Source organism: Theropithecus gelada, chromosome 1, assembly GCF_003255815.1.
Source record: "Theropithecus gelada isolate Dixy chromosome 1, Tgel_1.0, whole genome shotgun sequence".
In the NCBI taxonomy this organism is placed as follows: Eukaryota; Metazoa; Chordata; class Mammalia; order Primates; family Cercopithecidae; genus Theropithecus; species Theropithecus gelada.
In genome coordinates this window covers 39813072-39827866 of record NC_037668.1, presented here as the reverse complement: position 1 = coordinate 39827866, position 14795 = coordinate 39813072, and the positions used below count along the sequence as shown (strand labels likewise).

Below are 14795 nucleotides of genomic sequence, written 5' to 3'. Positions count from 1 at the left end.
GATGAGGCCAGGAAGGAGGCAGCTGGGTGCAAGCAGGGAAGTTGCTAGCTCCTCTGAAAAGGGGGCTTCTGGCTCTTGAATTTTTTTTTTTTTTTTTTACCATCATAGCCTCTGTGGTAAATGATTCTGTAAAATGAACAAGTGGATTCTCACAGTGAGATTTGTTAAGCAAGTGGCCTCTGGAATTTCCCTTGGGGTAGAGTGTTACTTATGGGGGATGTTTAGGGAGGCCTGAGTGCTGTGGTGGCACTTTGAGGCCTCTAGCTGTTTGTTTGTTTGTTTGTTTGTTTTTGAGACAGAGTTTTGCACTTGTTGCCCAGGCTGGAGTACAATGGCGCAATCTTGGCTCACTGCAACCTCCACCTCCCAGGTTCAAGTGAGTCTCCTGTCTCAGCCTCCTGAGTAGCTGGGATTACAGGCATGTGCCACCACGCCTGGCTAATTTTTGTGTTTTTAGTAGGGTTGGGGTTTCACCATGTTGGCCAGGCTGGTCTTGAACTCCGGACCTCAAGTGATCCGCCTGCCTCGGCCTCCCAAAGTGCTGGGATTACAGGTGTGAGCCACCGTGCCCGGCTGCCTCTCACTCTTTTTCCCCCCCCCCAAGACAGAGACTCACTCTGTTGCCCAGGCTGGAGTGAAGTGATATGCTCTCGGCTCACTGCAACCTCCACCTCCTGAGTTCAAGCAATTCTCGTGCCTCAGCCTCCCTAATAGCTGGGATTACAGGCACACGCCACATACTCAGCTAATTTTTATATTTTTAGTAGAGATGGGGTTTCACCACGTTGGTCAGGCTGGTCTCAAACTCCCGACCTGAGGTGATCTGCCCAGCTCAGCCTCCCAAAGTGTTAGGATTACAGGTGTGAGCCACCGCACCCGGCCTCGCCTCTCGCTCTTCATAATGCTAATGTTTCTTAAATGCAGTGATTATTCACCAACACCAATTAATCATGGTCCACAGGTGATTGTCTCTGCATGGGCTGTTGTCTTCTGATACCAAAATGTGGGTCAGGCTGGTTCTTGGGGTGTTTAATTAAAGAAAGTTTAAGAAAGGAATTGTTTCCAGAGGTGTGAACAAAGCTAACAGAATCAACAAGGAGCGCTAATGAACAAGTACAAGTGAGAAATTGTTACTCAGCCCTCACCCCCACACTCCAGAACTGGAAGAACAAGGAGCCCAGCAAGAACCATCACCGTGCCGGAGAGGCCATCTAGCAGAGTCTGCGGCCCAGAGAGAGTGGTGTGGCGGCTTCTAGAACTGGGGCCAGGCTGGTGGTGGGGGGCACATATCCTGACCTCTCCTTCTACCCATCCTTTGACCTCTTGCCAGTACCCCTCTACCACTGGCCATGCCCAAGTGGGATCCCAGGTGATACAGCCTGTAGGAGTCAGGCTTCTCAGAACAGAGGAGGACAGAGTGGGTCACAAAACAGGAATGATCATTTCTGTGCCTAACCATTCCTGGTCCTCAAAAACAGGTTTGGTTTTGTTTTAATTTGAACAACATTGGTCATTGAGAACCATAAAAGGCAAAGCCACTCTTTTCATCAATTCTAAGGATTGTTGTTTCTTTTTGTGAGGAACGTGTGATTAAGTAAGGCATATGTAGTCTGTGGGATCTCTTGAATGCAGTGGTGCTCTTAGCTGAAGAGCTGAGGACCTCTGATGTACACTTACCGCTCCCACTGTTCCTTACAGGCAGCAACGGGCATGAGTTTGTTTTCCTTCTAAAAGGCCATGAAGATCTGCGCCAGGATGAGCGTGTGATGCAGCTCTTCGGCCTGGTTAACACCCTTCTGGCCAATGACCCAACATCTCTTCGGAAAAACCTCAGGTATTCAGAAACCCTGAAATGGCAACAATTTGAGAAGTCTTCCAGTTTTCTCCTACATTTTTTTTTTTTTTTTTTTTTTTTTTGAGACGGAGTCTTGCTGTGTCGCCCAGGCTTGGGTGCAGTGGCCGGATCTCAGCTCACTGCAAGCTCCGCCTCCCAGGTTTACGCCATTCTCCTACCTCAGCCTCCCGAGTAGCTGGGACTACAGGCGCCCGCCAACCCGCCCGGCTAGTTTTTTTGCATTTTTTAGTAGAGACGGGGTTTCACCGTGTTAGCCAGAATGGTCTCGATCTCCTGACCTTGTGATCCACCCGTCTCGGCCTCCCGTCTCATGTAGTCATGTATTATACCTTAACAAAAAAACTAAAATTAGGGAGCCAGGCACTTGAATTCATGCCTGTAGTTCCAGAAACTCCGGAGGTTGAGGCAGGGGTGTGGCTTGAGCCCAGGAGTTCAAGGCTGCAGTGAGCTGTGATTGCACCACTGCACTCCAGCCTGGATAATAGAGCAAGACTGTCTCTTTAGAAGAAAAAGGCTGGGCACAGTGGCTCACACCTATAATCCTAATATTTTGTGATTCCGAAGTAGGAGGATCACTTGAGCCCAGGAATTCAAGAACAGCCTAAGCAACATAGACCCCATCACTATTTATTTAAAAAAATTTAAAGGTGACCCGGCACGGTGGCTCACGCCTATAATCCCAGCACTTTGGGAGGCCCAGGCGGGTGCATCACTTGAGGTCAGGAGTTCGAGACCAGCCTGGCCAACATAGTGAAACCCTGTCTCTACTAAAAATACAAAAATTAGCTGGGCGTGGTGGCGGCCACCTGTAATCTCAGCTACTCAGGAGGATGAGGCATGAGAATTGCTTGAACCCGGGAGGCAGAGGTTGCAGTGAGCCAAGATCACACCATTGTACTCCAGCCTGGGCAACAAGAGTGAAACTCCATCTCAAAAATTAATTAAAGTAAGAAAAAAAAACTTAAGTGGCCAGGCATTGTGGCTCACATGTAATCCCAACACTTTGGAAGACTACAGCAGGAGGATTGCTTGAGACCAGGAGTTCAAGACCATCCTGGACAACAAAGTAAGACCCTGTCTCTACAAAAAATAAAAAAATCGGCCGGGCGCGGTGGCTCAAGCCTGTAATCCCAGCACTTTGGGAGGCCGAGACGGGCGGATCATGAGGTCAGGAGATCGAGACCATCGTGGCTAACACGGTGAAACCCCGTCTCTACTAAAAAATACAAAAAACTAGCCGGGCGAGGTGGCGGGCGCCTGTAGTCCCAGCTACTCGGGAGGCTGAGGCAGGAGAATGGCGTAAACCTGGGAGGTGGAGCTTGCAGTGAGCTGAGATCCGGCCACTGCACTCCAGCCTGGGCGACAGAGCGAGACTCCGTCTCAAAAAAAAAAAAAAAAAAAAAATCAGCTGGGCATGGTGGCTCATGCCTGTTGTCCCAGTTACTTGGGAGATGGAGGCGGAAGAATCATCTGAGCCCAGGAGGTCAAGACTGTCATGAGCCAAGGTTGTGCCTCTATACTCCAGCCTGGGCAGCAGAGCAAGACCCTTTCTCTCAAAAAATTTAAAAATAAAAATAGGCTGGGCACAGTGACTCACACCTGTAATCCCTGTCTCTACAAAAAAAAAAATTAAAATTAGCTGGGCACAGTGTAGTCCCATCTACTCAGGGTTCTGAGGCAGGAGAATCACTTAAGCCCAGGAGGTCAAGGCTACAGTGAGCTGTGATGGTGCAACTGTGCTCCAGCCTAGGTAAGAGCAAGACCCTGTCTCAAAAAGTAAATTTTTAAAAAATGTTTTAAAAATGAAAAGTTATAAAATTGTGTAACTTAATTTATAACCAAGTTCTTCCAGAGTTTTTAGGGTATTCTCATTGGGAAATGCCTTTAACAACCTCCAAAGAATCCAGCAGGGAGCAATCTGTGGCAGGTAGACTGGAGAGTCGGCAGATGGGATGGGTCTCACCCCTTGTGGGATGAAAGCCAAACCTTTCCCATCGTCCATACTCTGGCACTCCTCTTCCTGTTAGGACCATGAGAATTCACTTGAGAGGCACTTTAGTCACTTGATTGTTCCCCCAAAGCCATGAGTTGGGCAAGTTGAGGAGACCCGTGTTGCTTTCACTGCACCATCAGTGCGCTGTCTTTCTATGATGCCTTATTCTTCACAAAGTGTCCCTCAACACACACACCAGCCTGGTGCAGCGGGGGCTCATTAAAAATAGTCAGGGCCGGGCGCAGTGGCTCATGCCTGCAATCCCGGCACTTTGGGAGGCCGAGGCAGGCAGATTATGAGGTCAAGAGATGGAGACCATCCTGGCCAACATGGTGAAATCCCGTCTCTACCAAAAATAATTAGCTGGGCATGGTGGCATGTGCCTGTAGTCCCAGCTACTCGGGAGGCTGAGGCAGGAGAATCGCTTGAACCCAGGAGGTGGAGGTTGCAGTGAGCCAAGATTGCGCCACTGCACTCAAGCCTGGGTGACAGAGTGAGACTCTGTCTCAAAAAAGAAAAAAAAATAGTCTGCCTGTGTCCTGAGCTGAACAAGGTTATACTCTCTTTACAGTACACTAACCTTGCTTTTCTGTGGGCGCCAGCATCCAGAGATATGCCGTCATCCCTTTATCGACCAACTCGGGCCTCATTGGCTGGGTGCCCCATTGTGACACACTGCACGCCCTCATCCGGGACTACAGGGAGAAGAAGAAGATCCTTCTCAACATCGAGCATCGCATCATGTTGCGGGTATGTGATGTGGCCACGAGAGCCAATACCCCTTCCATGGCAAGGAATCTCTGTAGCGCTGCTCTTCTCATTCCTCTCTGTATGTCTGTCACTGAAAAATCTCTTTGAGAGAATCAGCTTTGAAGAAGATTTAATAAAGTGAGTCCTAAAGCAGATAACCTTCTAAGAAACTGAAGGACCCTTAAGCTGAGAAACTGTTTTCACCATCCTAGGGAAGACTAGACAGATAAATATTCGGCGCCATGTATTTACTAATGTATACAAAGCACTGGCCATATGGAGAAATAATGTTTAGTAGATGTGTAAGTAATAAGAAAGAGAATTGCTTGTTGAACAGTTGCTTGAAACCTCCAGTACTCTCATCTGCACAGAAGGCCTATACTGAGGTGAGGTCTCGTGTTTTTCCCTTATGCCTTGGGGTTCCAGTGGTCATCAGGTTAGAGTGGTCACTTCGTTTTTCCTTTTGCCACGTTCTTATTTCCCTTCTCCTTTGGCTGTGATGGGGAAGTTAGAACTCAGCTCTGCCTGGACCCCAAGACTTGTTTCTTCCTGGACTCAAACTACATGTTTTAGGCTGCTCTCTTACTGAACAGTTGTGTCCTGATGCAGATGGCTCCAGACTATGACCACTTGACTCTGATGCAGAAGGTGGAGGTGTTTGAGCATGCCGTCAATAATACAGCTGGGGACGACCTGGCCAAGCTGCTGTGGCTGAAAAGCCCCAGCTCTGAGGTAGGCCACTGGGCCCTGCAGACCTGTGCTCTCCTGGATCCCCCACTCACAATAGGATGGCCCTCCTGTCTGTTCATGCGCACACAGTGGCTCTTCTTTGCTGTGATTGGCTGTAGAGCATGTCCAGACTTTTCTAACAAAAATGAAATGGGTGAGCAAGACAAGTTCACAGAGTTAGAATGAGTAGTTTAATATTTCTCCAGAACTCTTTATATATTAAAGAATTAAAGATAGTTGTCTTTTTTATATATGTTACAAATTTCCTATTAACTTAGTTTTTAAATGTTGCTAATTTTTTATTTGGTTTGGTTTGGTTTGGTTTTTGATACACAGTCAGCCCTCTATATCCGTAGCTTCTGCATCTGTGGATTCAGCCAACTGTGGATAGAATATTTAAAAATATATATATAAAAAAAACAAATGTAAATTTTTAAAAATACAGTAGAATGACTATTTACATTGTATAGCATTCGCATTGTATTAGGTATTATATGTACTCAAGATGATTTGAAGTATAAGGGAGGTTGTGCATAGGTTACATACAATACTGTGCCATTTTATTAAAAAATTGTTTTTGGCTGGGTGCAGTGGCTTACACTTGTAATCCCAGCACTTTGGGAGGCCAAGGCAGGAGGATCACTTGAGCCCAGGAGTTCAGTACCAGCCTGGGCAACATGGTGAGACTCCCATCTCTTTTTTTTTTTTTTCCCCACCCAGGCTGGAGTGCCAATGGCAAGATCTCAACTCACTGCAACCTCTGCCCCCTGGGTTCAAGCGATTCTCCTGCCTCAGCCTCCCAAGTAGCTGGGATTACAGGCACATATCACCATGTAGGTTTAATTTTTGTATTCTTAGTAGAGACAGGGTTTCACCATGTTCAGTCTAGTCTCAAACTCCTGACTTCAAGTGATCCACCCACCTTAGCCTCCCAAAGTGCTGGGATTACAGGTATGAGCCACCACACCTGGCCTGTGAGACCCCATTTCTACAAAAAAATTAGCCAGGCATGGTGGTACATACCTGTAAGCCCAGCTACTCGGAAGGATCATTTGAGCCCAGGAGAATGAGGCTGCAGTGAGCCATATCATGCCACTGCACTCCATCCTGGGTGACAGAACAAGACCCTGTCTCGAAACAAAACAATAATTTTTTTTTTTAGAGACAAAAGTCTCACTCACTGTGTCACCCAGCCTGGTCTTGAACGCCTGGGCTCAAGCGATCCTCCTGCCTTGGCCTCCTGAAGTGCTGGGATTAGAGGCATGAGCCACCACACCCAGCCTACACCATTTTATATAAGGCACTTGAGTATTGCAGATTTTGGTATCCGATGGGGGCCCTAGACCCCATCCTTTATGGATGCTTAGAGACGACTGTACAAGCATTTTTAAAAGTTAGAAGTTACCAAATTTTTAATCCTTTTCTTTAAAGTTTCTTCCTTTGGTTTGTTTTTGTGTGGTTTGTTTGTGTGGGTTTTTTTTTTCTTTTTTTTTTTTTTTTGAGACAGGGTCTTGCTCTGTCACCCAGGCTGGAGTGCAGTGGCGCAGTCTTGGCTCATTGCATACTCTGTCTCCCAGGTTGAAGTGATTCTCCTGCCCCAGCCTCCAGAGTAGCTGGAATTACAGGCGTGTGCCACCATGCCCGGCTAACTTTTTTTTTTTTTTTTGAGATGGAATCTCGCTCTGTCACCCAGGCTGGAGTGCAGTGGCCCGATCTCTGCAAGCTCTGCCTCCCAGGTTCACACCAGTCTCCTGCCTCAGCCTCCCGAGTAGTTGAGACTACAGGTGCCCACCACCATGCCCAACTAATTTTTTTTTTTTTTTTTTTTGTATTTTTAGTACAGATGGGGTTTCACTGTGTTAGCCAGGATGGTCTCGATCTCCTGACCTCGTGATCCACCCGCCTCAGCCTCCCAAAGTGCTGGGATTATAGGCGATAGCCACCGTGCCTGGCCACTCTTTTGTATTTTTAGTAGAGACAGGGTTTCACCATGTTGGCCAGGCTGGTCTTGAACTCCTAGCCTCAAGTGATCCGCCCTTCTCAGCTCCCAAAGTGCTGGGATTACAGGCATGAGCCATGGCACCTGGCCTCTTCCTTTGGTTTTATATTTAGAAAGGCCCTCTCCACCTTGAGGTTATTTTTTAACCTATATTTTCTTATACTAGTTACAGGGTTTTTTTACATTTAAGTTCTAACCCAAACCAGACACTATGGTAGACACCTGTAGTCCCAGCTACTTGGGAGGCTGAGGCAGGAGGATTGCTTGAGCCCAGGAGTTCAAGGCTGTAGCACGTTAAGACCACACCTATGGACTGGGTGCAGTGGCTCATGTCTATATTCTCAACACTTTGGGAGGCCAGGGCAGGCGGAATGCTTGAAGCTCAGGCATTTGAGACCAGCCTGGGTAGTGTCGCAAAACCCCATCTCTACAAAAAATAAAAAAGTAGCCGAGTATGATGGCGCTTGCCCATTGTCCCAGCTACTTAGGAGGCTGTGGCGGGAGGGTCACTTGAGCCCAGGAGGCAGGGGTTACAGTGAGCTGAGATTGTGCCACTGCACAATCTGTCACTCAGCTTGAGTGACAGAGCCAGACCCTGTCTCAAAAAAAAAAAAAAGACCACACTTATGAAAAGCCATTACACTCCAGCCTGGGTAATACAGTGAGACCCTGTCTCTTGAAAAAAAAAAAAAAAAAAGGCCAGGCACGGTGGTTCACACCTGTAATCCCAGCACTTTGGGACGCCAAGGCGGGTGGATCACAAGGTCAGGAGTTCGAGACCAGCCTGACCAACATGGTGAAACCCTGTCTCTACTAAAAACACAAAAATTAGCTGGGCATGGTGGCACATGCCTGTTATCCCAGCTACTCAGGAGGCTGAGGCAGGAGAATCGCTTGAACTGGGGAGGTAGAGGTTGCAGTGAGCCAAGATCGTGCCATTGTACACCAGCCTGGGCAATACAGCAAGACTCTGTCAAAAAAAAAAAAATCTTAACTAAGTTTGGAATTTATTTTAAGATTAAGGTGTAACTTTATTTTTTTAAAGATGACTAGCTAGGACAACACTGTTGGCCAAATAATTCATCCTTTCCCTGCTATTTAGAAGATTTTGTTTTTATTGAACACTGATTTTTTTTTCTTTTATTTTTTGAGACAGAGTTTCGCTCTTGTTGCCCAGGCTGGAGTGCAGTAGCACGATTTTGGCTCACTACAACCTCCGCCTCCCAGGTTCAGTGATTCTCCTGCCTCAGCCTCCTGAGGAGCTGGGATTACAGGCCTGTGCCACCACACCTGGCTAATTTTTGTATTTTTAGTAGAAACGGGATTTCACCATGTTGGTCAGGCTGGTTTCAAACTCCCGATCTCAGGTGATCCACCCACCTCAGCCTCCCAAAGTACCGGGATTACAGGCGTGAGCCACCACACCTGGCCCAAACACTAAATTATTACGTGTCGTTGGATTTCTTTCTAGGACTCTTCTTCTGTTTCATTGCTCTTTCTGCCTGTTTCTCAAGTTCCATGGTGTTAATACAAGTCCCTTCTCAGGGGCTATTGTCATCTATTTTTTTTCTTGAGGCTGTTACATTTTTATACTCATAAGGGGATATTCTTAAACTGATATTTTTCATTTACTCAGATCTTTAAGTCTTACACATTTCTAATTAAGTTTAATCCAAGGCATAGTTCATTGTTAGAATTGTGAATGAGGTTTTTGTAATGTTATACATTCTAACCAGTTATTAATGGACTGTAAGAAAACAACTGATTAGGCCAGGCGCAGTGGCTCAGGCCTGTAATCCCAGCACTTTGGGAGGCTGAGGCAAGTGGATCACTTGAGGTTAGGAGCTCAAGACCAGTCTGGCCAACATAGTGAAACTCCGTCTCTACTAAAACTACAAAAATTAGCTGGGAGTGATGGTGGGTGCCTGTAATCTCAGCTACTCAGGAGGCTAAGGCATGAGAATCACTTGAACCCAGGAGGTGGAGTTTACAGTGAGCCAAGATAACACCACTGCCTTCCAGCCTAGGTGACAAAGCGAGACTCGGTCTCAAAAAACAAACAAAAGACAGCTTATTAGAGTATAATTATGTTGAAATTGAAGTTTCCAGAGCCTTGCTTCACATGCACTCCTGTGTTCTAGGTATGGTTTGACCGAAGAACCAATTATACCCGTTCTTTAGCGGTCATGTCAATGGTTGGGTATATTTTAGGCCTGGGAGATAGGTGAGTAATTTAATTTGGTTTTTTTAGTCTTCTTTATCCCATTGTAGTTTTCCTAAATGGTTTCATTTGGTTTTCCGATTAAATATATGGCTCTTTGGTAAATAAATATTGGTATTGTGTATGTAAGGTCTCTTTTACAACGTTAGCCTTAGTTCCCTATTGATTGTGATGCCATCAGAAGAATGCATCAAACTAAAGAAAAGGAAAAATAGTTCAAGCTGGATGCAGTGGCTCATGCCTATCATCCTGGGAGGCCAGGGCAAGAGAATCACTTGAGCCATGAGTTTGAGACCAACTCGGGCAATAGCAAGAGCTCATCTCAATAAAGCCCCACATAGTTCAAGGATACTACTTTCTCCTTAGTTTGGCTTAAGGTATTAACAGCAGTATTTCAGGGCAGGCTCGTGCCTATAATTCCAGCACTTTGGGAAGCTGAGGTGGGAGGATCACTTGAGCGTAGGAATTTGAGACCAGCCTGGGCAACACAGCAAGATCCCATCTCTACAAATAATGAAATAATTAGCCAAGTATGGTGGCATGCACCTGTAGTCCCAGCTCTTTGGGAAGCTGAGGTAGGAGGATCACTTAAGCCCAGAAGGTCAAGGCTGCCGTGAGCTGTGATTGCACCACTGCATTCCATCCTGGTCAACAGAGTAAAACTCTGTCTGAAAAAAAAAAAAAAAAAAAAGTAAATCATATTGATTTTATTCAATAAACATTTGTCAGTCACCACTGTGCTAAGATAAATCTTTTTATTTCTGTAATTGAAACCAACCAAACTAGATTCTTCGATATTTTTGCATAATAAGTTTTGTCCAAATGTACTGACTGAAAATGTAATTTAGGAATGTTCAGAAATGGACTTACAAGAATGTGAAGAAGACTGGTTCTCTGATGTCTACTGTTTTTCTCCTGGAATCATGTCTCGTGCAACTATTTGAGAGTAAAAATAATTTTATCCCACAAAAATAGTAGATTTTTGTTTTTAAAAGTCTAGCAGAATATCTGTTGATAAAAGCCAGGTGGTTGCCGGGATTGGCTCAGGGACTTAAGGAGACGAGACCCTGTTACAGCTGCTCAGTAAAAATGATAGAGTCTTGTCACCAGAAGGTGCCAGTGCTGCCAGAAATGACTTATTAGGTCACCAAATACCTCAGAAGAGCACAGGATCTCAGTACAGTGGGACACCCTGTGACTCACACACACACCCACATTTCAGCAGGAGTTGGCAAACTGTTTCTGTAAAGGACCAGTTAAGTTGTTTTAGGCTTTGCGGGCCCTTTGGTCTCTGTCACAACTACTCAGCTCTGCTGTCGTAGCACGGAAGCAGCCTGCAACAGTGCCTAAACAAGGGAGCATGCTGTGTTCCAGTAAAACTGGACTTGCAGAAAAGTGGAGGTAGAGGAGCTGGATTGGCTGAGGGCTATTGTTTACCAACTCCTAGCTTACGGTATCACGTACTTATTGATTTTTTTCATCCGTGCTCTCTGTTGATCCTACCTGATCTCTTTTCTGTTTCTCAGACACCCATCCAACCTGATGCTGGACCGTCTGAGTGGGAAGATCCTGCACATTGACTTTGGGGACTGCTTTGAGGTGAACACATGTTCTAGAACCCCACCCTCATCTTCCCGGGTGATCACTTTTCCCCTGCCTCTGACACTTTAGGCAGACTTAAGCCCAAACTGCCTTACTCTTAACCCCTTCTGTCCCTACCAAGGCTGTAGTTAAGTCAGTGTAAGAAATGAAATCTAGGCTCTTAGTTGGACTGTAACCCCCTTGGAGCAAGGGCTGCTGTTCACATGCCCTCTGAGTGGAGGAGGCCCCCATCCTCCATACCACCTGTTGCCCAAGGGCCTGGACACAATGCACATTTGTCTTTTTTCCTTTTTGTTTTATCTTCTTTTCTGTTGTTTCTTGTTTTTTAAGTTGTCTTTCAAATCCCTATGACAAGTCCTGTCACTAAACCCAAGCTGCTTCATTTCTGTGCTCTAATTAAAATCTGCAGGTGATGCAGAGGAAAGCCACCTGCTCCACCTGGCTCCAGGTTAAGAAAATAAACATTGATTTGGCTTTTCCCATTTATTATTCTGTAGGTTGCTATGACCCGAGAGAAGTTTCCAGAGAAAATTCCATTTAGACTAACAAGAATGTTGACCAATGCTATGGAGGTGAGTGGATATTGGGAACGAGCTGCTCCGAAATGGGATCAAGACAGTTACAACCTTCTCTGAAGACACACTTGCTTGTTAGAGCCCATCAGTTCCCCATAATGCCTTTGTGATTTTTGTAGCAGTTTTCTGTTATTTCCTATTGTGTTAGAAATGATCTGTCTATGAAAGGCTTATCACTTCACCTCTGACCTGGTTTCCTGTGGATCACAGTCCTACCCTGATTCCTTCTTCTAAGACATTCTCACCCTGATACATCAATATGGCCTGTGTCTGCTTCCTAAGTGAGGGTAACAGACCCCCTCAGCTTGCTTTGGGTGGAGAGTTAGTAACTCATGTGGTAAGTGGCTCTGTCCCATTTCTAGGTTACAGGCCTGGATGGCAACTACAGAATCACATGCCACACAGTGATGGAGGTGCTGCGGGAGCACAAGGACAGTGTCATGGCTGTGCTGGAAGCCTTTGTCTATGACCCCTTGCTGAACTGGAGGCTGATGGACAGTGAGTATCATCAAGTGCCTGGGAGCTGAGCTCGGTGGCTCACGCCTGTAATCCTAACATTTTGGGAGGCCAAGGCAGAGGAGTTGCTTGAGGCCAAGAGTTCGAGACCAGCCTGGGCAACGTAGTAAGACATGTGTCTACAAAAACTGAAAAAATTAGGCATGTATTAGTCTGTTCTTACGCTGTTATAAAGAACTGCCTGAAAGTAGGTGATTTATAAAGGAAAGAGGTTTAATTGACTCACAGTTCCGCTTGGCTGGGAAGAACTCAGGAAACTTACAATCATGATGAGAGGGGAAGCAAACACATCCTCCTTCACTTGGGGGCAGAAGAGAGAAGTACAGAGTGAAGGGGGGAAAAGCCCCTTATAAAACCACCAGATCTCATGAGAACTCAGTCACTATCACGAGAACAGCATGGAGGAACCATCCCCATGATCTAATCACCTCCCATGAGGTCCCTCCCCCAACACATGGGGATTACAATTTAGATTACAGTTCAAGATGAGATTTTGGATTGGGACACAGCCAAGCCATATTAAGGTGGGTACAGTGGCACATGCCAGTGGTTCTACCTGCTCAGGAGGCAGAGGCAGGAGGATTACCTGAGCCTGGGAGGTTGAGGCAGAGTGAGCTATGATCGTGTCACTGCTGCACTCTAGCCTAGGTGACAGAGTGAGACCTTGTCTCAAAAAAATAAATTTAATTTTAAAAATAAAGGTAATAAAAAACAAAATCAAGTGTGTGGAAGCTGAGGTTGGCAGCCTCCCAAATTAGCAATATCCAGCACATAACATTTTACAAACCTATGCCCCTTCAAGCCTGCAGCCTGGAATACATTGCCGAGCTATTGCATTACATTTGTACAGAGTAGTTCTGACACCTGGAAAAGAACTTCAAGTATTTTTATTAACTAAAACAGAAAATGCCATTATCAATTTAGATACTAAAATATTCTTCAGTCTTAACCAAGTATCCTAGTGGTTTTTCTCTGGGCTTTATATAGAGTAGTAAGCTGAAATTTTAATAAGAAATGCAAATAGTTATGGTTTGGGCAGCAGTATCTTCATCTACCCTTTGTTCTGCCACCTTAGGGGATGTTTACCAAAAGAACTTCTAATCCATTGAAATTAAGTCATACTTTGACCTTATATTATCTGTATCACATTGTCCAAATCAACAGTATAGAGTGTCCCCCTGGGTTTCACATCCCATGCTAATACCCACCCACTTATTCCTGAGTAATATGTCTGTCATCTCTCTTTTTGGGGCTGTAGCTTTATATATATAATTGTTTGTTTGTTTGTTTTTGAGACGGAGTCTTGCTCTGTCGTCCAGGCTGAGTGCAGTGGCCGGATCTCAGCTCACTGCAAGCTCCGCCTCCTGGGTTTACGCCATTCTCCTGCCTCGGCCTCCCAGAACAATTATATTTTTATGACTGGAAGAAAATAACCAAGTTTCTTTCAAGTCAAAATTTGAAGCATGTTTCAATACTCTTTCTTTCTCTCCCTAGCAAATACCAAAGGCAACAAGCGATCCCGAACGAGGACGGATTCCTACTCTGCCGGCCAGTCAGTCGGTGGGTGCATCCATGGGAGGTCGCAAAGGCTCTGCCCCTTGTGCAGAGTGTTTCTATAGTGGGGTGGGCTTCAGTCGGTGGGTGCATACCACAGGATGTTACAGAAGCTCTCCCCCTTTTCCAGAGTGTTTCTAGAATGGGGTGGGCTTCAGTCGGTGGGTGCATCCTGCAGGACATTACAGAAGCTCTCCCCCTTGTCCAGAGTGTTTCTAGAATGGGGTGGGCTTTGTTATTGCCAGTAGGAGACAAAGTGGTAATGGCTACTGAATATGAAGGAAGTAAACCTAGTTTTCTCGCAATTCTTGACAATGGTAGTTTTGCAAAGGTGCTATTACTGCCAGCTTATCACCGGATAAGCATTTAATCGAACTTCAAATACTTGGTCTAGAAATATTTACTGAGCACCAAGCAGCTAATATGTTTTTTATTTACTGTTTCACACATGGAGTGGGTGCCTGAAGCTCCGAGATTTTTATCAAACTATCTGATTTTAATCTATCTGTAAAAACACAGTTTAAAGTATGTCTGAATATCAGCTCACTAATGGTGTCTGGGTTGGAATAATTATTAACAATATTACCTTGGTCCTCAAGCATTGATAATAGCTCAGAAATGGAAAGATGGAGGCAGCAGAAATTTATTTGTGTTGCTGGGAGGAGCCCTGGAACCACAGGGAAGTGTTTCTAGGAGCGTGACTCACAGAGCAGGGATCTAGGAAGACTTGTGTCCCTCCGAGAGCCAGAGTACTTTTTGTGTGTGGAAACCTCTCAGGAGCGTTAGAGTCAAGCTGTTTAACTTTGTTTTATTTGTATTAGTTTCCAGCACACACAGCATTGAAGTTATTGGTTTTAGGGGGTTTTTGTGGGTTGGTTGGTTGGTTTGTTTTTGGGTAAAACTGTTTAACTTTGTTTAGCCCTCCTCTCTTCCCCGCCCCCCATCCCACCCCTTTTTTCCTTCATGACATTTAGCAACTTTTTTTTTTTTTTTTTTTTTTT

At 45.5% G+C, this 14795-nt stretch overlaps 1 protein-coding gene across 2 annotated transcripts in view; it reads left to right on the top strand.

Annotated features, from left to right (window-relative positions):
* MTOR (mechanistic target of rapamycin kinase) overlaps positions 1-14795 on the top strand; it is a 150469-nt gene that overhangs the window by 131003 nt on the left and 4671 nt on the right. For both annotated transcript variants that reach the window (XM_025384127.1, XM_025384120.1), the window contains exons 47-54: positions 1699-1834; positions 4451-4598; positions 5208-5330; positions 9468-9550; positions 11074-11146; positions 11647-11721; positions 12087-12222; positions 13735-13800. In XM_025384127.1, coding sequence (XP_025239912.1) covers positions 1699-1834; positions 4451-4598; positions 5208-5330; positions 9468-9550; positions 11074-11146; positions 11647-11721; positions 12087-12222; positions 13735-13800 — 840 coding nt within the window. The remainder of the gene's footprint in view (positions 1-1698; positions 1835-4450; positions 4599-5207; positions 5331-9467; positions 9551-11073; positions 11147-11646; positions 11722-12086; positions 12223-13734; positions 13801-14795) is intronic.